Here is a 26,299-nt window from a genome sequence, read left to right as displayed (position 1 = left end):
CCCTTGGAGTCCTCTCCCAGCCTCCTGTTCTCCCTCACCTCCTTCTCCAGGAAGCCTCTGGGAGCCCCTTCACCCGGGCTCTGCTAGGGCCTGTGTGAGCTGTCTCATCTCATGAAGGCAGCTCCCACAACCCTGGCCTCCCCACCAGCCCAGGCGCCCTCCCCACCCACCAGCCCAGGTTCTGCTCAGTACCCCCTTCACCTGCCACCATGTCTCTCTCCTCCTCACTCACCACCACCTGCTCGTTGACCTGGACAATCTCATCTCCAGGCAGGATCTGCAGCCCAGAGTTGGTGGGGACCTGGAGTTGGGGGTGGGGCTCAGAGGGCGTGCTCTCTAGGGGCCTGGAGCTGGCTTGGCTGGCAAGGCAGAGGGCCTTGGAGGCGGGCAAGGGCGTGAGAAGAGTATGAGGCTCTCACCTGGGTGCCCACTTGAGTCACGAAGTGTAGGCAGTTGCTGGTGGTGTGGATTTCTAGGCCCTGTGAGGCGGAGGCTGTAGTCACTGGGGGTGTGGGGACAGCAGGGCCAGGGGAAAGGACCCCTTCTGGACAGCAGGATTCTTGGGTGGGCGAAAGTGGGGAAGGAGCTGGCCCCAGGTTGGCGCTGCCCAGCTTGCTGGTGACTTTGATCTTGCCACTCCTGTCCTGGCCTCTGCCTCCTCCTCTGATTAGGGCCAGAGGGAAGCTAAGGCTGCTGACTTCTGAGGTACGAAATTCTCTGAAAGTCCTCCTGAGGGGATAAGCAGGGCTTGGGGTGCAGGGGAGACAGGGGCAGGGCTGCGGGCTATGGTTTTCCCAACTGATCAAAGATGAAGGCAGAAAAGTTCATGTCCTCTCCCCAACCCCCTAACCCGCTGGGTCTGTGTCCCCAGGCTGAAATGTGTCACCTGAGACCACACCAGCTACAGACCCTCAGGACTGGAGAAGATGTTGAATGGTGGTGAGACCCCAGGAAAATCCTCCAGGCCTGTAACATCTATACAGAAATAGGCTTTCCAGCCTTAACAGTACAGGACTCTGTGGGCTCCCAGAATCATATTTCAGGGCCCAGACAAGGCTGCTTGGGGGTCAGAGGTGAGAGATGAGAGGTCAGGGCTCACCAATGGATCATCCAGCTGAACGCACTCTAGCACGGCCCTCTGCTCCAGCAGCTCATAGGGGCTGTAGCTCAGGATGTGGTGGCAGATCCCAGCTACGTGGCTGCACTAGGGAGACGAGAAGGACATCTAGCCTGAGCCCCATCCCACCCCCAGCCCCGCTCCCCACCCACACTCACAATCCTCAGGACTTTGCTCTCCTTCTCAGCCGCTGGAATGTCCTGGAAAGAGAGAGAGAACAGTGGCTCCCCTGAGTAGGGGGCACTGCTTTCTCCTGAGGGCAGGGTGGGATTCCCTGCCATCCTTCCCAGTGTCCTGCACCCTGGCTACTTTCCCAGAACTTTATAGCCTCAGAGTTTTGGCCCCAAGGTATCATCCCCCAGATGCCAGGCCCCCAGAAGTCACCACACATGCCCTCCCCTGCTCAACCCCCTCCTGATAATCAAACTTCCTGAGCTTCCCTGTCAGCCAGACCCCATGTCCCCATTGCCCCCTACCCAGTGGACAGGCCTTCTTTCTTCCTGCCTTCGCCTCCTCCCAGCCCCCACACCCGATCCTGTGCTGATTCACAGGTTATAAAAAGCTCTTAGCCTGACTTGGTCTCCACAGCCTGGGCCAAGCCTGGCCCTGGTTCTCTTACCTCCTGCAAGGCCTGGCCCAGCTCCCCACACAACTCCCCAATCTCCTGGCAGGCTGAGAAGTCATTTAAGTGGGAGAAGAGGTACCTGTCAGGGGAAGGATAGAGCAGTGGTTAAGAGGCTTAAGGTCAAGTCACAAAACCACTTGGAGCCAACTAGTCATCTAAGCTGTGGGGATACCTGCTCTGAGGGGTTTGCTTTAGGGTAAAGGAGATGATTGATACATCTAAAGAGCAGAGTCCAGGACTTATTTGTTAAGCACTAATACATGCCAGGCCCTATTCTAGGCACTAGGGAGACAGACATCCAGCACATAATTACATCCATGATGATTTAACTTCAGCTGCTTTGAAATGTAAGGAGCTCTGAGAGTGTATATCAGGGAAGGCTTCCCTGAGATGACATTTGAGCTGCAACCTGTGGAACAAGCAGCAGCCAGTGAAGGGGGTGGAGACTCTATGCAATGTCATTGTTACAACTGTTATGATTGCAAGCTGGAGGTGGGGTGGGAACTCAGGCATCCCAGGGCCCCTGCACAGACCAGCTAACCTCTTTGCCCTGCTCTGTCGCATCTGAACAAGAGCTAAGCTCCATTTTTCTCTCCCAGGCCCTGGAGAAGGACAAGGACAAGCAGGGTCCTGTCACCAGTCACCCCACCCTGGGCGCTGGGAGGAGCCCAAGGTACCTGTTGAGCCAGAAGAGGAGGGTATGGGCCGCATGCACCAGCTCCACAGCTTTGCTGAGGACATTGGCTGGGGGCTTGGCACTCCACAGGTGGTCCTGCACTAAACTCTGGAAGGCACGGGTCTTCTCCAGCAGCCTCTCTGTCAGGCTCCGTAGGTTCTGTGTCTGTAGCCCGGAGCTCTGTGCCAGAGAGGGGGCAGGTTACCTTCTGGCAGTGACCAACTCCTACCAGCAACCCCCAGGTGGGTGGTAGTGGCAGCCAGTGTGGCCACCATTTACTCACTAGGGCCCGGAGCTGTTCCACCCCTTGCAGGATGAGCTCCTGGTGGCCCAGAGGCCACACAGTCAGAGCCTCAAGGCTGTGGGGACAGAGCTGGAGCAGGTACTTGCCAGGTAGCTCCCAGCCCTCAAAGGGATAGTCCTGCAGGGAATCATCAAGGCCTGGAGGGAAAGGAGTGGTCAGCAAGGAGGGAGCCAGTGGGTGTCATGGCCTTTTAAGCTAGTTCTACACTCCTGCAAAGCCCTTGTCCCTCCAACCTATTCCTAATGACAATCCTGAGATCTAGACTGTATTCTGCCCATTTTACAGATAAGACTACTGAGTTGAGAAGTAGGATAGTAATAGGGCAGTGGTTGCCAAAGGGTGTTCCCCAGACCAGCAACAGTGGCAACCTCACTGGAGAACTTGTTAGAAATACAAATTCTCAGCCCCATGCCATTCCTACTGAATCAGAACTCAGGGGTAGAGTAGGGACCAGCAGTTTGCATTTTAACAAATCCTCCAGGTGTTCTAATGCTTGTTCAAGTCTGGGAACTACTGACATAGGGGATAAAAGCATGGGGCTTTGGAGTGAGGGAGACCTGAGTGCTAGCACTTGAGCAAGTAACTTAATTGCTCTGTGCCTCAGTTTCCTCACCTGTAACACGGGGATAATAAAAGTACCTACCATCTAATCATACATGTATTAAATGATGTGCTACATGTCAAGTATTTGGCCCACTCCCTGGTTCATGGAAGACAGTTAACAGATACCATATTATGATCACCAGACTCTATCATGATCTAGAAGGCCCTGTAAGATCAGGCTGCCGCCTGCCTCTTCAGTCTCATCTCTTGGAACAGCTCCTCAGACTTCAGAACCAGAGTACTAACTCCCTGCAGCTCCTGGATAAAGCTACCCTTTTGCCTCAGGGTCCTTGCATGTGCTATTCCCTCGGCTTGTACTGCTCTTCCAGCTCCTTCACTCCCCTTTTCATCTAACTCTCAGAGAAAGCCTTTCACAATTCCCCAGGCTGGGTCGGGGCCTCTCCAGCTCCCACTGCCCCGTGCCTTCACAAACCCCTTCACACGAGTATCAGCCTCTTTCACTTGATCATGAGCTCTTCAAGGACTAGGCCTTATGTACCTGTTCATCTCTAACTCCAGCCCATGCCTGGCCAATGTAGACAAGGAAGACCAAAAATAAGTAAAGTATCTACTGAATGCTTCCTATGTGCCAGGCAAAACTTTAAGAGCTCTATGCATATTGCCTTTGATCCTCACTGAATCTATGAGGTAAAGACTATTGTTAACTCCATTTTACTGATGAAAAAACCGATACAAATAGAGGTAAGTAGGCTTGCTCACTCTTTGAAGGAATTCCTTCCATTCCAAGGCAAGCTCCATCACTGGGGAATGTTTGTGTGACATTAAGAGCACTGGACTGGGAGTTCAGGAACTGGTTAGTCCACAGCTACAGACCCTTGAGCAACTCCTTTTCTATGTACAGGGAATGTGCTGTGCTGCCTGCCTCCAAATGGGCCCTGACATTGAGCTACGCATACTAGGCATTTGACATGATTGCCTTGTTTTATGTACTTGAGGAGATCAGAGTTGCCTTCCTCATTTTATGGACAGAGAAACAGACTATGTCACAGAGATGGTGAGTGGAGGGCTGGGCCTGGAACCCCGTCTGGGAGTCTGACTCCAGCCCTGAGTCGCTGCTCTTCAGGGGCTGTCGTGGTCACCCTGACCCTGGCAGCAGCACTCAGAAAGTCCCCCTCTACTCCAGCTCCCCTCTTTAGGAGGGCTGTCCCCACTCACTTTGCCCCTCCCAGCGGCACCCAGAAAGTCCTTACTTCTGAGTCTTTGGGCAGCCTTGGCGGCTGCCCACCCATCTAGGCTCACAGAGTCTGGACAGCACCTCCTCCCCTGGAGGACCCTAGGGTGGGACTGTGCCAACCCCTCGGTCTGGCTGGGGCTTCAGCTTCTCTCCCTGGGAGCCTCAAGGTAGGAAGAAGGGTAAAAGACAAGGAGGGCCGGCCCTATTCCAAAGCGTGGGCAAATAACTTCTGGCTCAGTGCATCAGTTTCCGCTTCTGAAAAATGGGTTTAATAACAGCCCCGGGGAAGAGGGAAGATGAAGGAGATAAAATGGGCGTGGGCCCCACTGGCCGCCCCCTCTTTGTTTTCATTACACAATCACCTCCTCCCCAGCCTGGCAGACTTTAGGGATGATGGGTCGACGGGAGACCCCTTCTGGGTCGTCCGCCCCCGGGGTCATCTCGGCTGTCCTGTCTCTATGAATGTACCAGGCAAACGCTCTAGCTTACTCGTTGGCTGACTAACCACTGTCAAACTCGGCAGGTCCCTTTTCCTTTTCCGCTCACCGTCCCAGTTCCCCTCAAGCCCGACTCTGCCTCGGCCCCACCCACCTCTCAGCCAAGCTGCCACCTTCTCGGGGGTCCAGGTCGCTACTGGCTCCATGGCCGCGGCCAGCCGGCTCGGATCCGCTCCGGTTCCGCCCCGCCCGCGCAGGAATTTCCGCTCCCAGACCCCAGGCCTGGGGAGGAGCCGGGCTGGGCCCTGGGCGGAGCCATCAGCATACCTGGCCCACGAGGCTGGCCAGGTGAGGCGCTACGACAGCCATTGGCCCGCCGTCTGCCCGCCTTCTGCCCCGCCCTGCAGGCGTCCCCGGACGGGCGGTGGCCTGACCCGGGGGCGGTGCCGCTGGTGTGTGACCCAGGCGACCTCAGAGCCGGCTAGGGATCCTGCCCCGAACCGGCCTCAGATCTTAGGGAGGGACTGTGACCTTTATGCTCCTCAAAAAGACGCCGAAGGGAGGGCAGTGAGCACAGCAACAAAGCAAAGAGGTTAGGGTGCCAGAGCCCTGGGTGCAAATCCCAACTCCGCAGCTTGTTTTCTGTGTGGCCAGGGGCTAACCCTCCCGGACGTGCCAGTTTCCCAGTCTGTAAAATGGGCTGCTGTGCGTTAACAGCTCTGAAAACTTTTGAACAGCGTTTTTTAGCCCTTCATTATTTCTTTTTGGACCATGGACCCTTTTGGCAGTCTGGTGAAACCTATGGGCCCTTTCTCAGAACTGTGCTTTTAAAAGCATAAAACAAAATGCTTAAGATTACAAGAATTACTACCCAGATATATTTATAAACACAAATTTATAATAGTGATGTGTTTATTAGCATTAAATAACAAGACTGGCAAGTTAAATTTTCCTTTTCTAACATCAGTGTGTGTCGCTTGAATAACATTAGACTGTAGTTATCATTATCATCATCCCAGGCTGGGGGACTCTCAGCACTTTGCAATCAGACAGAATCAGTTCTATTGACTGTGTGACTAAGCTCGTCCCCTACACCTCTCCAAACCTGTTTCTTCCTCTCTAAAAGAAGGACCCTAGACCTTAGTGCTAGGACTTCCTTTAAGTATTTTGAAACCTGTAACATGGAGTAGTTCTGAGTAATTGTTCTGTGGAGAGGGGCTTGGCAGGCCTTTCCAGAGTCTGCCCCTCTCACTGTGCCACCTAATTTGGAATACCTAACAGTGACCCCAAACCTGGCCTTCAAAGCTTGTCACAATCTTGCCTATAATTCAGAGACCCAAAGTCTGAATTTGGCCTATGGATGGCCCATGTAGTGTGCGTGCTTTAATTGTTACCATTAATAATTTTACATATAAATTGAGTTCTCTGGGACTCTGCCAGCTAGCTGACCCCCATCCAACCTTCACACCTGTCATCAAACAAGAGTGCAGGTTGCCAGCTGCTTCCTTCAATGAGTCTCCAGCTCACTAGGTCCATGCAGGCCTTGCTCCCTCATTTGTAAATGAGTAGGCTCCAAATTTGCAATATGGCCCTCACCTCTCTGCCTTTGTCCTTTGCCTCATGTCCTTACATCTGCACCATGTGTCCCTCCAATACTCCTCTTACAACAGTCTCCCTATGGCACTCTCGGAAAGCCACATAAAAAGACCATCTCCACATTGTGATTTCTTCAAACTCCTCCCTTGGGCTGGCCAAGATACAGAGGTGAGAAGCCAGGCAGCCCCTGCCCTCACAGTCCTGCACAGTCCAGACAAGAACTCACCACTTGTACTCATATACTCCCCTAGAAGGATTGGGGGCCTACCAAACACAATGGTGCCTTTATTCTATGCCCCCAACACCTGGCAGGGCTTGGCAGTTAGGAGCACAGTAAGTGGCAGCTTCTATTTTAAAGGTAGTTTCGTGAGTTTATAGAAGTTCTTTCCATATGTTTGCAGTAAAAATTTCAAAGGTAACAGAAGCTCATTAAGTGAAAGGAGGATGTGCCCTTTTCCTAGCATGTCCCTATTCCATTCCCCAGTGTGGGCTCTGTTGTATGAGAGTTCTTTCATTCTCTATATATGCAAATACTCTACACACTATTCTGCAGATGTGTTTTTTTAATGAGATAATCGAAACCAAATGAAATAATACATGTAAAGTGCTTAGATAACTCCTAGCATTGCCAGCTACTATTTGTTAGTACACAACATATGGCTTTCTTAATCAGTATCTGCAGATCTCCTTTTATTATTGTCCCCAGGATGAGGCTAGGGAAGTCCCTGCAGGAACTCCATAATGGGGAAAAGGGTGATATGCACTCTCCCCCAAGGTAGGGGTGGTTGGTCTAACAGAAGCCGAATGAAAAAGGTTTACCTATGTTTGGAGAGGAGAAATAAGGCACCCTCCCTCTCCTTTGCTGAGAGCTGATTAGTGACATCCAATCATCTGAGGTAGGGCAGGGCTGGGGAGGTGCTCTCACTACCTAGTCCAGGCCTGAGATTGCTGAGCACTGCTAGGCAAGGCCTCCTCTCCTGCCTACCCAGTGGATGGGGGAGGTGCTGCTCAGGCCTGATGCTGATCTTTCCTGACAGCTGCTCTAAGGTTGGCAGGGCGGGTAGGCAGGGGAAGGGAACAGATTTAAAGGTCCAGCTGCCTCAGCCCCTGCCAGATCCGGGAAGCAGACGCTGGTAAGCATCCTCTGGGGCATGGCTCTCATGTATTTGAGAGGTCAGGAACCTTTATGCCCTGGTTTCCACTTCTTGGTGCCATGAACACCACTGGTCCTCACTCCTGCTTCCACCCCACAGGCTGCCAGAACTAGCGGCATCCACCATGCGATTTCGACGACTGACCCCTGGCTATTTCCGGGTGCTACAGGTAAGTACTCCTAACAGATGGTTTCTGGCGCCAGCCCTGTCCTTCCCCTTCCATAGCTGAGTTGACACTCCCAAAAGCCAGACTGTCACATTTCCTGCTGCCTGAGCAGCCAGGGCCCAGATGGGCAGTGAAGTGAAAGGGAATTGGGGTGGAATCTCCCTGGGGCAGCAATGGCATCCGTATCTCCCTCACACAGCTGTACCTTAGCCCCTTTCCACCCCCTACCTTCTCAGAAGTCTCAACTGACCCCTCAGGCAGATCCTCTGTGAACCCCCAGATGCAGATATCTGGGGAACTGAAGGCAGAGCCCCAGAGTCCACTGACTGGGATTGTGGCTACACTGCTGGCTGTCCTCGGGCTGGGTGGCTCCTGCTATGCTGTCTGGAAGATGGTGGGGCAGCGGCAGCCACCACAGGCCCCATGACAAAGTGGACAAATTCTCATCTGGGCCCTGGGGGTATGTGACTCAGGGCTACAATCTTGAGAGCCCACTTCTTTTCTGGGGTGGGGTGGGGTGGGGGTGGTATCACTCCTTGCCCTGATTATAACCAGGATCCTACTATAAACCTCATCCTAATTACTGCTGCACCCCACCCGACAGGGGACCCCACCTTCCCACTGCACCTGGGATCCATGTAGGGTGCTCCAGCTCAGATGACAGGACTGCTGAGAGAAGGTAAGGATGCAGGTCCCAAAGCTGAACCAAGTGGGGAATAGACACCCTGGGCCCTGAACACGGGAGTGGCAGAGAAACCCCTACAGGGCAGGAGCCTAGGGAAGTGGCCTGGAGCTTAGAGAGTCAGAGGCAAGCCCTCTATCCAGTTCCTTTATTGGGGGGAGCACCCAGAAGAGGCCATCCACTCCCCAAACCCAGGGTCCAAGCAGGCTGCACAGTCTCTCCCAGCCTAGCCATTGCATCACTGTCCACAGGCAGCCCCACTGCCTTGCATCCTCAGGCCAGTCAGGTAGATGTGTCCATCTCAGGGACATCGGTGGATACTTCTGTGGGCAATGCCAGTCTCTGAGGAGGCACATAGGAGCCCATACCCGCTGCCCTCTCAGCCTCTTCCTGACTGTAGGGCTCCACGCTCAGCTGCTTTAGCCTGAGAGAAAGAAGAACAGGAGTTGGGAACTGACCAGATGCGATCACTGACTGCCTGGTACCCATCCATGGATCCTCTCCTTACTCCTTCATACCTTTTCTTGTGGTCTTTGGAGCGGAAGTGGGTCTTCAGGTTGGCAGAATCTATGAAATACCTCCTGTAGGGATGGGGGTAAGAGGAGAGTGAGGAGGTGATGCCTCTCAGGTATGCTTATCTCCGTGACCCTACCTCATTCCCTGACACCATGCTCCAGCTCCGAAGGGAATGGGAGGCCGTCAGACCCACGGGTCCTAAAAGAAGAGATCTGAGGCCCCGGGGCCTGGACCTCACAGCTTACCCATACCACGGACCCTTCTCCTCCCCAGGCCCGGCCCAGCCGGGACTCACGCGCAGGCCAGACAGCGATGCAGGCCGCCCCCTGGCAGGTCGGGATCGGGCTCAGAACCCAGGTCTGGCCGGGGACGTGCGGGAACCTGTAGCCTCAGCTCTCGGTGAATCTCATCCAGGTCCGGCCGCCGCCGTTTCGCCTTCATCTGGCGGGCCAGGGAGCGCGCTCTGTGTGCGCCCGTCCGACGGGAGCGACCCATGGCCGGTGACAGCGGGGCCAAGGGGACCACAGCCGTCAGAGCACGTGTGGAGGCGCTTCCGGGCTACTCAGTGACGTCACGCGACGCCCAGGGGCGGAACAGGCGCGTACAGACCCCTTGTGATGGCGTCATTTGAGCGGGCCGCTCCTTGAGCGCCCCCAGGCGGCCGTCGGCGTCAATGACGGAGCTCTGGGTGGGACCCAAGAGAACTCCTAACCTGAGGGAGGAGGCAGTCGCTGGGGGCAACAGGGTGGTTTGTGCCGGGCGGGGTGGGAGGTGAGGGGTGGATTCCGTGCTGTCCCGCAGCCCTGCGCACCCGGCCTGGCCTATCCTATCTCAGAGCCCTCCTCTGGCTCTATCACGCCTTCCCTGTTCCGAGATATTAGACTCTGCGGGGAAGTGCTTTAAGCACCCCTGGGAGGCCCTGAATATTGCCCGTGATGTAAATAAACATACGAGTGACTGCGAGTAAGTTTGGGATCCCGGCTCCCAGGGATTCCTGAGATACCTCCAGTCCCTGACAAAGCCCTCACCACTTTAAACGCTCCCCAGTTACTCCCTCAGATCTCCATCCTCCATCCACCCGCAGCCAAATCTGTGAAGGATTGGTGTTCCTCCCCAGCCATGTTAGAGTAGGCGGTTAGACATAAACAGGAGAAAGACGCCAGCCCATCACCAAGGAAGTGGCCTGGAAGACTGTCCTGACCAACCCCCAAGCCCTCCTTAGTTCTCAGTTCTGCAATCAGTTTATCAGAATATCCAGAACCACAGGGACTTTTCTGATTACTGAGTATTAAAATAACATCCACACCCAGTTAGCATTGCGGTTTTGCCCACCCCCGCCTCTGTGGGCTTCACTCAGGTACTTATGGATAAGGTGCCTGTGCACTAAGAAAAAGGTGTATAACCTACGAAAGGTATATAACAGGTCATTCAACCTGTCAAATAATGTAAGAAGCAGGGCAAGATTTCCCACCATCTTAGAGGAAAGAGACCAATCCTAACCCTGATTTCCAGGCAGCCCACTCTCCTCTGATCTCGAGACTGTACTTTCACTTTAACGCAATAAATTTGTTGCTGCTTTTTCTTGTGTTCTGGTTTCTTGACTGAATTCTCTCCTTTTGGGAGGATAAGAATTGGGGAAACAAAACATATTCAACCAGTTAACATCTTTCTGGTGCCATAATTACCAGAATTGCTACTCCTGGTAAGCCATGTGTGCCTCGCCTCCTTGACTGGAGGCACAACTTACCGATTCTCTGAGGGTCCTTTCCCTCCTTCTCTGTCTCTCATGGACCAAAAAACAGCTGCAATATGTGGGCATAGGTTGAGTGCTTAAATACAGTTAGGGTGTTGACCACAAGAAGACTCCTATGACAGGATAAGTCAGTCTGAGACCAGGGAAGATTGCATCAGGCACCCTGCCGACTCAAGACAACGTCGTCGTGGAATAGGAGGCACACTGTAAAACAAACAAACAAACCCATGTCCAACCCTCAGGCGACTCCCTGATTAGTGTTTAATATGTCCATGCAGGACTGTTTATGTCAGTCCATCGCTCGTTCTACCCTTCCGCTGCACTGAGGCACTGTGCCTGGTCCCTCCTCACTCTCTGTGCACCCCTGGACTTCCTATTCCCTCTGACTCCAGTGTCTCCTCTAGCGCATGGTGCAAGGCCACCAAATGCTGTACCTGCACCGCTTCCCACATCTCCCCGAAAACGGATCTTACCAGCCTCCAGCCACTGCCCCCGCCCTTACCCACCATTTGTTTTCTGATCCACCTCCAGTAGAAACACTGGCCAGAACCTTGGTTCTGCCAGCTTCTTCCTATACAAACAGCTCTTTAGCCTCACCTCACTCCAAAAGGAACTATTCCTCTGGCTACCGTGCGGGATGGCCTGCCTCATTCGTGCCTCCAAGCTCTTTTCCCTTCTGTAGATTAGACCTTTCACTGCAATGGGTTCAAGGGAAATACTTCCTCTTGCTCTTGAGGCCACTCCTCCCAACCAAGACAGCCCAACAGTTTCTCCTCTATATAAACAGAGCCTGTAGGCTACCTTGCTGGGTCCCAAGGCTGTTGCCTTTGTGAAGATCTAGAGGCCTGGGGTTTCATACACTGTGTATTTCAATACACACCTCTCCAACCTACCCTGGGAGATGTAGCCTGCCTAATGGGACACCGACTCTATCCTGAGGCCAGCTGGAAAGAGGAGGGAGAAAGGAAATCAGGTACAACTTTTTCTGCACTCTGCAGATCACCTACATTGGCTCCACTGATTTAGGAAGAACCTGACATAACTAAAAACTACAGGGGAAGCCCCACCTACCCTCTATCTTTTAGTGACCATCCAAACGATAGGTTTCTTACCGTTGCATAGGTCATGGGAATGGGAGAGAGGGAACAAGCACTAACTTCACGGGTACTCATGGGACCCTTACACAGGGGTCAATGGTGGAAAAGGATGACAGGCCCATAGAAACAAGAGATGATAGAGGCCCCATGATTTGGATTGGGGCCAAGGGGTACACAGTAAAGCTAGCTAAGTCTGAAAACCCTTCCGGGGGCCACCACAGGGATGCCCTGCCTGGCCCAACAGGATTTCAGGACATTCTCCTTTGTTCTCTCCACAGATGAGCAATCAAATCTCCATCCCTCCAGACTCACCTCTTGGGTGCATCCTTAAAAACTGGGATAAGTTTGACTTTTCAGTCCTTAAAAAAGAAGCAGTTTATTCTTGTATCCCAATAGAAGACTTCTGATATCTCTTCAAAAAACAAGATAAATAAATATGCCAATGTTGGTGCCAAATTTATGCATGTTACCTAGCTTCACTTCTACTAGCCATATTCCACCTCTTATCCCCTGAGGGTGGAATCAGGCATACCTTGGCTCAGGCCACTGTCTGTCTCCTCACATTGCTCCACACCACACTCAGGCTCATTCCAAAGCCACAGACTCACCAGTGAAAGAGCAGCTACCCTCAGCCTAAAACCCTGTTGGCTTTGCTTCCCCCCACGGGGTTGGGGCTATGTGCAGCCCACCCCAGCTTGGCTAAGGGCCACAGAGCCTTGTTGATCCAGATAGCAGAGTCACCTTCACCCTTCCGGGTTGTTGTGGGGTGGCCATTCGGGAAAGCCTAAAAAGGAATATACCACAAGCCTTCAACACCCATCTGCTCACCCAAAATGGGAAAATTCCAATGCCCCCGGGAAAAATGTTCTCTTCTCCTCCTAACCCTCTCTCAGAAAAATATCCCATCAGCATTCACTCAGACGCTTCAGGTAGACCAACCCTAGGCGATTTAACATCCACCCAATGCAACCTCACTTTCCACCTACGCACTCCTACAACCCCCAACACCTCTGCAGGCATCACCCTTATCGATGGAAGAAGTGAATCAGTGTCTAATTTCATCCTCTCCTGAAGTCCTCATAAGACCACCCTCTTCAACTCTTCTCTAAAGGGAAATTTGATCCAATTCTGCTCTGGACATCCCAGGGTCACACACTCTGCTACTTTCTTCCTAAACCCATCAACAAACTGCTACAAATGCTCTCTTCCCACTGGGTTGAGTAACCACACTCCACTCTGGGACTCAACCTGAAGCAACCCTTCCTGGAAAAGCTCCACAGTGACAGCTCTCATGGACAGTCTAACATACCACTAATCACACGATCGGTGGGAGCACTCCTCAGTGCTCACCCCCTCCACACTTACGGCTCTAAGAAAAAGAGAACTGGTAGAGCTGACCAACCCCGAAGCCCTCCTTAGTTCCCAATTCTGCAGTCAGAAACTGACTAGCTTATCAGGATATCCAGAACCACAGGGACTTCTCTGATTACAGGGCAAGCGCACAAGTCTCAAGGCCTTGTCCCCAAAGTAACCCTACCTCATTAAAATAACATCTAAATCTAGTTAGCGTTCTGATTTTGGCCCCGCCATGAGGTTCGCTTAGGTACTTATGGGTAAGGGGTCTGTGCACAAAGAAAATATTATATAACCTGGAGCTGTCAATCAAAGAGTCAGGGCAAGACTTACTAGAAAGAAAAGCCAACCCTAACCCTAATGGTTTCCAGACAACCTGATCTTCTCCTGTCTCCAAGAGTGTACCTTGACTTTAACCCAATAAATTCATTGCTGCTTTTTTACTCTGGTCTCTTGACTGAATTCAAAACATTCAACAGGTAACAACAGTGCTCAGGCATCCTGTCAGATGGCCAGCTCCTCTCACAAGAAGAGGAAGTGCTCATAGAAGAACTGCCCATTTTTGCCCCCTTCTCCTGAGCCCTGGATTCCCAGGTGTGGGCTGGCAGCAAAGGCAGAGATACAGCCTAGGTATAGTGTGCTCGGTCGATGTGGGGAGAGCGCCAGAGAGCCTTTCCCCATTCATCGGAGGCTGTGCCTTCCAGACTGCCCAGAAGAGCTCAGCAATAATTCAGGGACTCCAGCTCCTTGGAACCTATCACCAGGAAACAGGGAGACAGGCACGTGCATCCCTGGGGAAAGGAATCAGTTTCCAGCCCAGACAGAGAAGTGAAATGTAAGCCCAGGGCACCAAGTGGGGGCTTTGGAACCTTCCCACTCCAGTTCACAGAGGCTGAGTGGGGACACAGGGTAGCGCCCTGCTGAGGGCACAGCTGGTATGGCTGTGGTCAAGGGGCAACAGCGTGGGTCCTGGGCCCAAGGACTTTGTAAATAGACTTTGTGAATGGAAGAGGATTTTTCTGGAAGCATTCCAAGAGATCAAATTCAAGTACTCCTAGGCCCAGGAAGGAGGTCTCCGTGGAAAGTGATGTCTTCATTATTCTTGACCAATATGGGTCAAGACAAGGGGGACACAGAAGCTGGCTCTATCTTGCCCCCACCCCAGATTCCTTTGTCTCAGGTTTACCTGCTGGGCACTGTGCCAGCTAGGGAGGCTGGTGCATCTTTAATGAAGTCACCTGATCCCTGGGTCAGGCTCTTAGCCTCACCAAGTTTCTGGAGACAGACCCACTGGGTGCCCACGGAGTCACCACCTTTCTGTGCCTGGTGTCAGGCCCATTCCCCTTGCAACTATGAACCAGGCCTTCTGGAAAACCTATAAGTCCAAAGTGCTACAGACTCTGAGTGGGGAATCTGAGGAGGGACTGGCAGAGGAGGTGGGTAAAATCCATGCATGCTGGGTAGGGCACGGGTGGAGGGGCAGCAGGAGTGAAAGGTACAATGTAGGGTAAGGAAGGAACAGGCTTTGAGAGAGAAAGGCACATTTGTGCAGAAGCAATTAGTACATTCAGGGATGACAGATGGCATGGTACAATGTCAGAAAGCCACGATACTCAAGAAAACTGAGGAATAAGAGAAGACTTGGGGGCCATTGGAGGAGGGGGTCAGTGTCTCTTTTAAGGGCTGCCAGATGGGATAAATCCTTCTAGGAGTAGTGAACAGTAGCCACATGGGGTACACTCAGCTTGCCACAACTTTCTAATGGCCAGAGCTGAGCAGAAGTGCAATGGCTTGCCTTAAGAGGAAGTGATCCCCCTGGTCCTAGAGTAGGGGAAGTGGCACTTGCACCCAGAGGGTCACTATAGCAGCATCAGGTCAGATCCATACTTGGACCATGTTTGTCCGGACATTAAAAAAATCAAAAGGCTCTGAAATTGGGAACAGTCTTACATCAAGAGGCTGTGATAAGGAGCAGTCATGCAAATATATGTGACAGGAGCAGGAACTAGTTCTGTGGGGCATACATGTGAGTGTGTATGTGTGTGTGTGAGCAACTGTATGTCTAGAGAGATTAGTGTCCAAATTGGGCTTGTGTAGAAATATCTGTGGGTCAGTATTAGTATTGCTGCCTGTGTGGAATCCAGGGAAGGCATATGTGTAGGTGTAAACTGGGTATAAGTATTTTCAGGTATGTACATTTTGGGCAGATGCCTCTGCCTGCGTGCCTCGTGAAGACATTTGTGTTGTTTGCATGGTGCATGCGTGTGTATACATCTGTGTCTTGGTGTCTGTGGATGGGTGGAGAGGTTCAGTGTGCTGTGGGTGGGCCTCTGTGCGTCTGTCTGCAGTTGTGTAAGTGTACAGGTGTATGTGTATGTATCCTTGTATAGGTGCCTCACATCATGTACATTTATGAACAGGTGAAGAGCGTAGCCATGTGGAGGCATGTTCATGTACAGGTGTATGTCTACATCAGCATATATGCCCTTGTGTGCCTGTTTTTGGGTGTGTATGGATGTGTTTGGGGGCAGGCAGGCATGTGTGCTCAAGGGGACCATAGGGACTACCATACAGGTACTGTATGTGACTGGCAGCTTTGTGCAGTCATCTACCTGTATGCATTTATGGAAGGTGTGAGGGAACTAGGCATGTGTTTAGTTCTGTGGGGGTTGTGGTCCCCAGAGTTTGTGAAGCGGGCTAGCTGTGGGGGAGGGAGGTCTGGTTCCTCTGGGGCCTCTCTCATCCTGGGAGGGGGTCTTGTGTCCCAGAGGGGGAACCCAGTGTTGGTGGAGTCTGAGACGGCAGAACCTACCGAAGAGGCTTTCAATGCCATGTCACAGCTGGTGCGCCGGGTGAGTTCTCCATTCTTCATCCCAGCCCTGGGGAGCCTGGCAGAGGCTGCAGTGAGGTCCTGGGAGGTGGTGCTGGGGCCTCTCCCTGATTCTAGCTCCTCCCTCCCAGGTTCAGGGGGTCGGGGTGAAAGGTTGGCTGACAATGTCATCTCTGTTTAACAAAGAAGATGAGGACAAGCTGCTGCCACCGGAGCCCTGTGCTGACCAGTATGTGTGTCTGTGTGTTGCGGGGGGGGTGATGTTCTGGGATGGGCCTGGGGTCTCCCTTCTCCCATGTCCTTTCTTTCTGGCCTGTCTTACCACAGAGGGCTGGGGAGAGCCAGCCACCGGCTGTTTCTGTTTCTCTCAGCAGGAGAGAGGGTAAATCAGCATATCTGGGAGATTAAGTTAGATCTCTGAAGGACTCACCAGATGCTGGGATTGAGGCCATAGAAGGCATATTTTGAATTCTCTCTCCCCATCCCACAAAGGAGGGGTCATCTACCTGGAATCAGGAGAGGCAAGAAGAACCTTTAGGTATCTAGGTGGCCCAGATCAGTGGTTCCCAAATATTAGTGTAAACCCTCATCATGCAGGGAGCTTGTGAGAAACACAAATTCCCAGAACATCCTTCAATGATTTTGATTGAGCAGGTATGGGCTGAGGCCTGGGGTGGATATTTTCAGCAAGTCCCCTGAGGACGGGAGCACACAATTTTAGGAAGCAATGTCTTGGAAAGTCTTTGATGCTGGGTGGTTTGGGGGAGGAACCTAGGGCCTCCTCTTCCTCCTGCCTCTATTCTGGCACACAGCCCATCTCCGCCCTTTCCTCCTGCCCAGTCACACACCCCTTTTGACACTCCCCAAGGACCCCCTGACCTAGCTATCTGCTTGCCCCAGTGTTCGCATTCTCTCTCCCCACGATCATCCCCTCACACCTGAGGCGCCTCTCCAGCCTCAGCACCGCTCCTTAATGGCCCTTCCCCTGGTATCCCGATCCCGGCCCCCTCTTCCCGGACCTCTTACCCTGACCCGCCCAGGCTACCCTGTCTCCAGTACTAGTCCCTGGACCCCGCCTGCTCTCGTTCGTCCTCTCCCGGGGCCTCTCCGCCTGCGCCTGACCGGCTCCTCTCCCGCAGCCCGCTGGCGGCGCGGTCCGCCTTGCAGGCGGAGGCCCCGGCGGAGGCAGAGCGGCGCGGGTCGGGATTCTGGGACGCGTTCGCCAGCAGGTGGCAGCAGCAGGCGGCGGCGGCGTCCGTGCTGCGCGGCGCCGAACCAAGCCCTGGGCCGGATCCCGAAGTCGCAGACGAAGCTGCCGAGTGCCCAGATCCGGGGGAGGCCGATGCTGTGCCCGGCTTCAAGTGGGGTTTCCTCACCCACAAACTAGCCGAGATGAGGATGAAGGCTGCGCCCAAGGGCGATTAGCCGGGCCGCCCAACGGGGTGTCCGCCCGTCCCCTCCCCCTATAAAAACCCTAGGCCGACAGTCCGTCTGATCGTGTGCTTTCAGGTGGGCAACCTCAGGGCGGGGTCCACTTGGAGAGGTCCTCACCTTTCCCCACAAACACAGGGAGAAAAAGACCAGAGGCAGCCTGGGTATCGGGATAGATTGTGTTCGATTTAGGGTACAACTCTCCAGGAATCTGGGGAACCCCAGAGGACAGGCCCCATTGCCCTATCCAGCCCCTAATTAGACAAACACTGCCTGTGGCTCTGCTTTGTGCACCGCCCCTGTACTAGGGGAAGGTCAGACTAGCAAGGGAACTCAAACTGCAGGCGGGTCCCACATAAGGCGACAAGTCGAGGCACAAAAATAAGGCTGTATTTGGGAGCTCGAAATTGATGAGGCTGACTGGAGACTTCAGGAATTCCTGAGGGGGAATGAATATACGTAATCTTAGAAGGATGAGTGGAGAGAAAGGGGGGGGTAATCCAGGCAAAGGGAGAGGACAGTGACAAGTCTTAAGAGGTGTGAACATGTGAGGAAAACAGGTGACCTTGTGTGTCTTTGAGGGAAAGGAAGATAGTGGCAGGATGTGAGGCTGCAGGTGGCAAAATCCTGGTTTGAAGGGTTCCTTCCCTTATTGTCCTCAATTCTGAATCCTCCACATCCACTCTTTCATAACCAAACTCGGACAGCAAAGCTCCAGGAAAGGGGGCCTTTTCCGGATAGGTGAGGTGGACCCCAGATTTCTGGAGCACATCCCCTCCCCAGAATGGCCATAACAGTGTTAATACTAATTCCGTAGTGGTCATAACAGCTACTACTTAATGAGTACTTCCTATAAACCGCCCATTTTGTTATGCGCTTTATGACCATATCGAAAATACTTTTATGAACAAGGGATGCAGCTGCGCTCCTGGGAGGTTAGAGTTTGTCCAGGGTCACAGAGTTACCCTGGAACCCACACTCCGAAACCTATGCGCTAAACGCAAACTCGCTTCGCTCCCTTCCCCATCGGTCTGCTCTCTAATCCAACCTCATGACTCCTTTTTATTATTCAGCAGATTCTCTTTTCTCCCACCTGTCTTCACTCCCCAGACCTGGTCTCCACAGGGGCGCAGAGGCCGCCCCCTCCCTTTCCACTGTCTGTGCTGGGAAAGACCGAGATAATTTTGTCCCACCTTTCCAAGGTTCACGTGGGGAAACAGATCCAAAAGGAAGGGCTTCCTCACACACCCGGCGCTCAGAGACAGGGCGCCCCTGCCCGTGCTCAGGCCCAGCCCCGCGCTCGCTTCTTGGCCCTGTCAGGACCCCTGATTCTCTGGGAGCCGGCTCCCGGGCCGCCGCAGTCACACCTCGGACTCGCGCGGCGAGCCGCGGGCGCGCTGGCAGCCGTACAACCACTGGATGACGCGCGCGTTGCGCTCTACCACGGACACCGGGGGGCGCCCGTCCCGTGCAGAGCCCGCGGCTGCAGAGCCGCCGCCGCCCGCACCGTCCGCGCGATCCGCGCCGCCGTCGCTGGGCGTCCAGTCACTAGCGTCCTCGGAGCCAGGAGGTGGCGACGTCCCGGGCTGGGGGCTGGCGTCGGCGCCCCAGCTCTGCGGGGAGAAGCGCTCGGCGCCCAGCACCTCTACTAGTGCTCGCTCCAGGCCGCAATAGTTGAAAAAGCGCTCCTTCTCCGACAGGGGCAGCGAGCACGTGGGACACAGCGCCCGCTTTCCCACCGCTTCCGGGGCATCTTGGGGTGCAGCCCAACCCCCAGGAGTCGCGGGTCGCTCCGTTGGGCCAGGGCTGCTCGAGGTGGCGTCTCGGGGGGCGCCCAGGAAGAGGCGCCGCACCAGTCCCTGGCCCTTGGCGTTCTCTTTGTTCACCAGAACCTTGCAGTCCCGCTTCTGGCGGTAGAATATGAGGGAGTCAGGCCTTGGTAGCCGCCTGCCACTGCCCCGACGGGTGGGTCTGGGTGTCCTGGGTGATGCGGGGGCCCCCAGCTCGTTGCAGGTGTGCGGGGTGAGTGGCCCAGGACCCCCGCGGAGAGCTGGCTCCTGGCGTCGCGCTATCACCTGGTGAGTCTTGACATATTTGGCTTTGTCGGCCTCCAGCCGCTCCACTGCGCTGGGGGTCCGTCCTCTGGACGGGGTGGAGGGAGAGGCCAGAAGCATCTTAGGAGAGCTGGGTAGGACAATACCCCATATGCCACTGAAGGTAGGCAGCTAGTTGAGGAGCCAAGAGCAATTGGTTGGGGCTCCCTGGGACCTGCCAGGAGAGAGGAATGGTCAGGGAGAGAGTAGATGCCCCAGCGCCTCCCCTGCAGGCATTCCTGGGAATAGGTTCAGCAGATGCCCCTCCCCCACCGGTCAGCAGGTGCCATGTCCAGGGGGCAGAAGCTCAGGCTATCCTTTCCCCCATCCCTCAAAGACACTGGGGAGAGGGGTCTCCCTGGCTACCCAAAAATATTTGCCCCTTTGAGGATGCCCCAGTCTGGCCACAGGGCCATGCCAAGCAGGCATCAGCAAGCAGGACACTTGGGAAAGGAAATAGGGCTGGGTCCCAGCTCAATTCCCGAAAGTGGCCTTAACCGGAAAAAATACCTCTTCCCAACCCAGCAACTTTGACTCCAAGACAAGGAGGCTTCCCAGCCACAGGCAGCTCCAGCAGGACCCACCCTTCCCTCCCCCAAGCACCAAGGTCAAGGATGGAACCACAGGGTAGGAGCCACCAGTAATTGCAGCCGGCTGCCCTGCCCAGGCCCAGGGGGATCACTGGGGAAGGAGAGGGAGGTAGTCAGCAGGTCCCGTCAGCCAGTTACCTGCCACTGACTCTGTGCCCCCACCGAGGGGATTCCAGAATGCCCACTGAAAGTTTTCCTCTGTAAACATAGACAAAGCTTGTCTACCTCCGTGCTTCCATTTCATAGAAAAGGAGACTGGCCCAGAAAGGAGGGAGCTTGCTCAGGACTTAATGGAAGTTAGAGCCTGGGACTGGAACCCGGGTCTCTTGCCCTGCTATCCAGAACTAGTTCAGACTGCATCTCTCACTTGCCTGTCTGAACTTCCCTCAATTACTGCTATAAAAATCAAGCAATTTCCGTTAGAGATAGGCCCCTTGCCTCACTGAAAAGTTCCTTCCACTAATTCTTCCCAATAACCTGCACACCCCCAGGGAAAATCTGCCCTCAGGGTCTCTGCCCCCTTCTCATCCTGAAACCCCTGTGACCCTTCCCTATCTCTCTTCTGCTGGGGAAGAGGGCCAAGAGGGGCTGTAAATCAAGAGCTGACAGTTCTGTTAGCAGTAACAGAATGGGCCACCCACAGCTCAGCATACCCCACCCCACCCCTGTCCCCTACTCCCCCCATCCACCATTCAGCTTAGAGGGACACAGCCATTCTGGGGGCTGAGGGGACCTTGGGTCTGGAGGCAACAAAAGAACAGAACTTGCCAGGGATTGTGGGATGGGAGCCTCAGTGAAGGGCCTTGGGGCAGGGACCCTGCCAACCCCACCCACCCAGTGCAACCTGTTCAGCTTTCTGCACACAGACACTTAACATACACACCACACATGTACAGAACACACTTGTACACTCATATCCATCTAGTATCTCGTACATCAGCCTGTAGGTAGTTGGCTGGGCAGCAAGGAGAGCCTGGCAGTGCCCTCCTTTCTGGCTTCCAAGGACTATACGAGGCAATGGGTCAGATTCCAAGGTCCCAGGAGGACGCTGTGCTTGCTTGACCTCATAGGAACCCTCCTCTCCCCTCCTTTTCCCAGGCCTGAGCGGCGAGGCTATAAAAAGTCCCTAAACACAGGGACCAAAATAGTCTGCCGTCCACTGCCTCTTCCCGGCCTGTTGGGCTGGCCTTGATGCCCGGCCACAGATGTTCCATGCTAGAAACCCGGCAGACGTCCTTTGCTCTCTATGCCTTCGCCCAGCTTCTCCCAGCCCCAGGGTTAGTGGTCTGAGCTCTGCCCGAGGCTTCAGCTCTGGACACGGACTGGGCGACTGTGCTCCCTCGTTCGGTATCAGCCTCCCTGCCCTTGGGTCCCTGGGTGCCCTCCCTCCCTTGCCCTGGGCTCAGGATGCACTCACCTCTGTGTAGGAAGGACGAATGCAGGGGTCCCTGGGCAGGGCCACACCAAGGGCAGGAGGGACAACAGGGACTGGAAGTAACTTTGGTGGCGGCCAAACCTCATTCTCCACAGGAAAAGCCGAGACAGCCTCCACCCCCCAGGTTAACCCTCGCCTTCCTGACCCAGAGCCTGGCCTCCGGTTAACTCCTTCCTGGTCACAGTCTTAGTACTGGAGAGGACCTTTGACCAGATCCAGCTCCTTTATTTTACAAAGGGTCACACAGGCCCTGACAGGTTAAATGATTTGCACAGAGACACAGTGAGCTTGGGCACAGCCAGGACCCCAAGCGAGGTCTCCTGATTGCCAGGCTTCCTTGAGAGACAGGCTGTTCCTGTGGGGTCGGCCCCTCTGCTGGGCCTTGGCAGATCTGCTTGGTTAGAATGGGCAGGCAGAGCAGGGTTCTAGTTGACGGTACTTCTGCCCCTCTGTAGCAGGTTTAGACCTGTCCTGATCTGGGTACATGGATGGTGTCAAGCCTCCTCTCCCTAAGGGTGAGGCCAGGAATCTGCAGCCTAAGGGTGGGGACATGGTGCTGCAGATGTACAGTTTGAGCCTGTCCCAGCAAGTCTTGGCATGAAGGTCACCTGGGAGCCCATTGGAGGTTCCTCTGCTCAAGGTCCTCTGATGGCTGGTAAAAGGGCAATACAGGGATGATCGTGGGGGCTAAGCCTGGGTCCCTTGGCCTCCTTCCTCCTCTGCTCCCACTGGAGACTTGAGAGCTGGCGCAGTTTCTTATCTGACACTTCATGTCTCGAGAAGGAGTCCTGTCCCCACAATGCTGGTGCTGGGGGAGCTCCTCACCCAGAACTCAAAAACAAAGCCCCTGCCAAGGGGTCCCACCCCCTCTAACTGGCCACTTTCCACAAATCCCTTCCCCTCCTTCTAGCACTTTTTAATGTTTGCAAAGCACATTCACACCTGTGCTCTCTGACCTCCTTTGTCCCTCCCAAGGACCCTAGACAGGGGGCCCATTAGGGTGACCACCCAATTTGGTAGGTAAGGAAAGAGGATGGGATTTTGCCAAAGCCCAACACCAAATCCACTCTTCCCAGCGCATCCTCCTCCTTTCAAGTAAGGTGATCTGTCTGACAACTGAGAGGACCAAATTTGCTGGTTAAGAGATTTTTATTACCTAAAGGGAGGTGTTTTTGTTTTGTCCATGAGAATTCCATATTGTATTGCTACAGCACTTTACAAAATGTTTTCATGTTCATTATTACAATTCATCCCCAGGACAATCTTTGGGGAGTAGATTTTATTATTTCCCCCATTTGAGAGCTGAGGAGACAGACTACGAGGGATGAAATGACTGATCCAAGTTCACACCATTAGAGACAGTAGCTAACTTTTGCTGAGAGAGTAATACATCTAGGCTCTGTTCTGAGTGCTTCACACAATAATTAACACATGTAATCCTCAAAACAAGCCAGTGATATAGATACTTTCATTCAATTTCAGGTTCAGGGGTCCAGGCCGATAGCCCTGAGATCTGGTCACAAAGGGGTTAAATATGGAGGCTGGGCAGAGCCCAGCTGGGATGCTGTCAATGGCAGGAAACCTGGCCTGTGAAGGAGCGGGAGGATGGGGCTGTTGTGTCTGACTCCAGATACCACCCCCAACCCTTTGGTCTTAAAAGAGCATCTGGGTTGGACGGAAGGGCAGGCAGAGGCCCTTCTCAGTGCTTTTCTGGGGACCCAGGAGAGAGGCTGGGCTACAGAAAAGGGAATCAGAGTGGAACACAGGTGCTGCCCTGGGGCAGCCGGTGGTCTGATGAGGGTGACCCAGCCTCCCCGCAGGAGTGCTCAGTAGGTGGGGGAGACAGCCCCAGTCCCAGGAGTTCCCAGTTGGAGGCAGGGCAGACAGAGCTCTGCCCTCAGGAGATTGAGGTGGGAGATGGTCAAGGAGTGTAGTGTGTTCTCAGGAGCTCCCAAGCTGAGCAGGTGATAGTTCCTGTCCCATGATGCCAGTGGACCCAGACCCTTTACCGTACTGGCAGAGCAGGGTCACGGAGGAGAGGTCGAACTGGATTAGCTTTCTGGGTGAGAAAGCCCTGAAAGAGTCAGCAGGAGGGGGTAGATAATGAGGAGGAGCTACAGCTGCTGGCCTGCCTGGCTCTTGGTCACACTTGTCTCCAACCAGATCATTTATCTTTCTGGTCATGGGACCCCAGGGAGATCCTTAAAGTGACTCCTTCCAGCTCCAGAGCCAGCACCTCAGACCAGTGGGGAGATCAAATCTGAGACATGTTATTTTCCTGTTTCCGAGCTCATTCCCGGATCACTTTGAGGATGATCGTAATGGGCCTGAGTCTCAATTGGCTCCTTCTAGGAGTGGGTGGAGGGAGGGTGAGAGAGCAGCTCTGGTCAGTGCTGGGAATAATGAGGCAGGTCAGGGAGGCCCTTCAGATCCAGCCTCAGACCCCGGACCACATTGTCAGAGACGAGAAACATGCCACCTCCCATACCAGCTAGCCACAGTCCTCTTGCCACAGCCATCCAATACCTCAGCCCTGCCTTGGATTCTAATCCTGGTTTCACCACTCACTGGCTGTGGGACCTCTGGCAAGAACTTACCCTGAGTTTCCTTCTGTGTAAAATGGGAATGATAAGACCCAGTTCTTGTGTGGCACAAGGAAGCGCTGACTGAGAAAGCACCTGGCACCTCAAGGTGCTTGTAAACGTTAGATGAATCTGCTCTTTAGCCCTTGTGCTCCACCAACACATTCCTGCCACCTTTGGCCTCAGTCATTTTTTTTCTGATCCCACAATTTCCCTCTCAGCTGCCATGGACAAATCATTTTGAACACTGCTGTGTGCTGTGGGGTCAGCAGACGGGTCAGACATGGTTTTTGCTCTCGGGGAGCTAGGCCTGCTTGTTTTGGGTGTCGGGTGGGTGGCATGCAGAGGCGTGAAGGACTGAGCACAAGTGACAGCAGTGCTGCTGTGACGGAGATGAACAGAGCGGGGACATGGGGGTGGGGGCTTTATCAAAGAGGAGGTCTGTCTGGGCCAAAGGGATTTCTGACAGGGGTGGATGGGAGGCTGGAGTGAAGGGGAGGAGGGACGGTAAGAGCAGTAGACCACGAGGGCAGCAGGAGCCAGGGTCTCAGAGAGGGCAAGAGGCTGGGGGCCTGAGGGGGTGACTCAGGAGGGCTTAGAAGACTGCAGAGAAGGGGGGCCCTGAGGAAAGGCAGGCTCAGAAAGGGGCTCCGGGAGGCCCAGGGGAGATGGGGGCCCAGTGAGGGGCTGGGGGTGGGCGCCAGGACGAGAGTTCCGAGCGGGAGGGCCGCGCGGCGGCGGAAACGCCCAGCGGCCCCCGGGAGGCGCCCCTCCTCGTCTCGTATGCGCCCGCAGGGGTGAGAGCTGCCGTCCTCCCGTTCACGGCTTTCCGTTTCGGAAAGAATCTCAGGCGCAACAATAGCCTGGCTCCCTCTCCCTCGGAGGGGTGCGGCCTCTGGCGGAGCCCGGCGCCGCCGCCGCTGCCCGGTGCGCCCGGGCGGCAGGGCGGCGATCGGATCAGAGGAGGGCAGGGGTCGTGGCGGGAAGGTGCCATGCAACGCGCGCGCCTACGTGTTGCTAATGAACGACGGGAATGGGACGGGATTTCTGCTCTCACAGAGCTTACCGCCTGGCTGGAACGACCAAACCAACTGCAGTCACCGCGTGTGTGCTGTGTGCTGGGCGCCCGGCTAGGTGCTGGGCACTCAGCGCCTCCCCGACTTCCCGCACAGCCCCGCGGGAAGGCGGTGAGGAGCCAGGCGCAGAGGCGCGGTAACTCACCCGCGGTCCCCCCGCCTGCAGGTGGAAGAGCTGGTCGGAGCCGCAGAGCCGCCCTGCCGGCCCGCTTCTGCTGCAGGCGGCGTGCATCTGCCCTCGCTGCCCGTTGCTTGCCTGGCTGTCGGCGCGGAGGAACTTCAAGTCTTTCGGCCTGAAGCAAGGACTGGATGGGGGCAGCCCCAACTGCAGTCCTCGCTCCCATCATGTCACCACATCTTCGTCAACATCTCCAGCATCTCCCCCCTCCACCGTTGTCTTCATCAAGGCGCCTCCAGGCTGAGGTCAAGGCACAAAAAACATCCAACGTAGGTGGATTAAGTAAATTAGGGGAACACGGGGAGAAGAAACAGGTTTCTCACGGAACTCAGGGGCAAGAAATCTGTCTTACCTTGATAATTATACCTTCCTAACTACAGGTTGAAGAGTATGGCTTGATTTTTTACATAGAGAATGTCATCAAAATATCCAAGATGACTGAATTAATTATTGTGGAGCCTGTGTGGGTGTTTTGTTAAAGGGCTAGCCAGCCATGTTGGATGAATAAGGAAATAAAGATGTGACTAATTCATGATTTATTACATTTTTATTCCATAAAATGTATTTTTCTTGCCTTGATTTCAGCAAAATTACCAATTATGTTGCTATAATGAAAAGTTTCACATAATATGTAGTCTACTGACAGTAATGCATAAGCAGACCTGTCCAGTATGTTGTGTTTTTTTTTTACTTTCGTTTTTTAAAATTTCAATTTGGTGAAACTTTACTCTGCTGAGGTAGTAGCAAACAGAACTGAAAATAAAATTCTTATATCAATATTTAAATTTAGAGATTATGAATGTTGCATAG

At 54.1% G+C, this 26,299-nt stretch overlaps 5 protein-coding genes across 14 annotated transcripts in view; 2 read left to right on the top strand and 3 right to left on the bottom strand.

Annotated features, from left to right (window-relative positions):
- Positions 1–26,299, bottom strand: part of CNKSR1 (connector enhancer of kinase suppressor of Ras 1) — a 59,311-nt gene that overhangs the window by 4,477 nt on the left and 28,535 nt on the right. For 5 of the 8 annotated variants that reach the window (XM_036914832.2, XM_036914834.2, XM_036914831.2 and 2 more), the window contains exons 1-8: positions 5,112–5,258; positions 2,702–2,859; positions 2,420–2,598; positions 1,737–1,821; positions 1,276–1,317; positions 1,100–1,204; positions 420–479; positions 233–301 (exon numbers count right to left, since the gene is read on the bottom strand). In XM_036914832.2, coding sequence (XP_036770727.2) covers positions 233–301; positions 420–479; positions 1,100–1,204; positions 1,276–1,317; positions 1,737–1,821; positions 2,420–2,598; positions 2,702–2,859; positions 5,112–5,163 — 750 coding nt within the window. In that variant the 5' untranslated portion in view covers positions 5,164–5,258. Of the gene's footprint in view, positions 1–232; positions 302–419; positions 480–1,099; positions 1,205–1,275; positions 1,318–1,736; positions 1,822–2,419; positions 2,599–2,701; positions 2,860–5,111; positions 5,259–26,299 lie in introns of those variants that run through there. The other 3 variants (XM_036914830.2, XM_057499870.1, XM_057499869.1) reach the window with 3 other exon arrangements.
- Positions 5,868–8,555, top strand: ZNF593OS (ZNF593 opposite strand). 2 transcript variants are annotated; one of them, XM_057499872.1, is made up of 4 exons: positions 5,868–7,686; positions 7,807–7,876; positions 8,154–8,333; positions 8,478–8,555. In XM_057499872.1, the coding sequence occupies exons 1-3, from the start codon at positions 7,571–7,573 to the stop codon at positions 8,298–8,300; spliced, it is 333 nt and encodes a 110-aa protein (XP_057355855.1). In that variant the 5' UTR covers positions 5,868–7,570; the 3' UTR covers positions 8,301–8,333; positions 8,478–8,555. The 2 variants fall into 2 exon arrangements, with proteins under 2 accessions (XP_057355855.1, XP_057355854.1); XM_057499871.1 differs by having other exon boundaries at positions 8,154–8,555.
- ZNF593 (zinc finger protein 593) lies at positions 8,689–9,649 on the bottom strand. The gene is made up of 3 exons (XM_036914828.2): positions 9,367–9,649; positions 9,074–9,136; positions 8,689–8,979 (listed from the first exon to the last, which is right to left on the bottom strand). Exons 1-3 carry the CDS (start codon positions 9,564–9,566, stop codon positions 8,838–8,840), a joined length of 405 nt encoding a protein of 134 aa, XP_036770723.2. The 5' UTR covers positions 9,567–9,649; the 3' UTR covers positions 8,689–8,837.
- Positions 14,583–17,587, top strand: C4H1orf232 (chromosome 4 C1orf232 homolog). Its single transcript, XM_036914271.2, has 4 exons — positions 14,583–14,710; positions 16,043–16,126; positions 16,236–16,333; positions 17,244–17,587. Exons 1-4 carry the CDS (start codon positions 14,627–14,629, stop codon positions 17,527–17,529), a joined length of 552 nt encoding a protein of 183 aa, XP_036770166.2. The 5' UTR covers positions 14,583–14,626; the 3' UTR covers positions 17,530–17,587.
- On the bottom strand, positions 17,703–25,653 carry FAM110D (family with sequence similarity 110 member D). 2 transcript variants are annotated; one of them, XM_036914827.2, is made up of 2 exons: positions 25,457–25,653; positions 17,703–19,803 (listed from the first exon to the last, which is right to left on the bottom strand). In XM_036914827.2, the coding sequence occupies exon 2, from the start codon at positions 19,707–19,709 to the stop codon at positions 18,897–18,899; it is 813 nt and encodes a 270-aa protein (XP_036770722.2). In that variant the 5' UTR covers positions 19,710–19,803; positions 25,457–25,653; the 3' UTR covers positions 17,703–18,896. The 2 variants fall into 2 exon arrangements, with proteins under 2 accessions (XP_036770722.2, XP_036770721.2); XM_036914826.2 differs by lacking the exon at positions 25,457–25,653 and adding an exon at positions 21,636–22,019.

Source organism: Manis pentadactyla, chromosome 4, assembly GCF_030020395.1.
Source record: "Manis pentadactyla isolate mManPen7 chromosome 4, mManPen7.hap1, whole genome shotgun sequence".
NCBI lineage: Eukaryota > Metazoa > Chordata > Mammalia > Pholidota > Manidae > Manis > Manis pentadactyla.
Note: the sequence above shows the minus strand (reverse complement) of the source record. Positions and strands in the feature narration are given on the sequence as shown.

Excerpts from the sequence above, each read along its gene's own strand:
- ZNF593 (XM_036914828.2), bottom strand. The coding sequence starts at position 9,566 with ATGGGTCGCTCCCGTCGGACGGGCGCACACAGAGCGCGCTCCCTGGCC. Across the intron at positions 9,137-9,366 it reads CATCGCTGTCTGGCCTGCGC|GAGGTATTTCATAGATTCTG; the intron begins GTGAGTCCCGGC and ends CCATCCCTACAG. Across the intron at positions 8,980-9,073 it reads TCCAAAGACCACAAGAAAAG|GCTAAAGCAGCTGAGCGTGG; the intron begins GTATGAAGGAGT and ends TCTTTCTCTCAG.
- FAM110D (XM_036914827.2), bottom strand. The coding sequence starts at position 19,709 with ATGCTTCTGGCCTCTCCCTCCACCCCGTCCAGAGGACGGACCCCCAGC.
- ZNF593OS (XM_057499872.1), top strand. The coding sequence starts at position 7,571 with ATGCTGATCTTTCCTGACAGCTGCTCTAAGGTTGGCAGGGCGGGTAGG. Across the intron at positions 7,687-7,806 it reads GATCCGGGAAGCAGACGCTG|GCTGCCAGAACTAGCGGCAT; the intron begins GTAAGCATCCTC and ends TCCACCCCACAG. Across the intron at positions 7,877-8,153 it reads GCTATTTCCGGGTGCTACAG|ATGCAGATATCTGGGGAACT; the intron begins GTAAGTACTCCT and ends GTGAACCCCCAG.
- C4H1orf232 (XM_036914271.2), top strand. The coding sequence starts at position 14,627 with ATGAACCAGGCCTTCTGGAAAACCTATAAGTCCAAAGTGCTACAGACT. Across the intron at positions 16,127-16,235 it reads TGTCACAGCTGGTGCGCCGG|GTTCAGGGGGTCGGGGTGAA; the intron begins GTGAGTTCTCCA and ends CCTCCCTCCCAG. Across the intron at positions 16,334-17,243 it reads CCGGAGCCCTGTGCTGACCA|CCCGCTGGCGGCGCGGTCCG; the intron begins GTATGTGTGTCT and ends CCTCTCCCGCAG.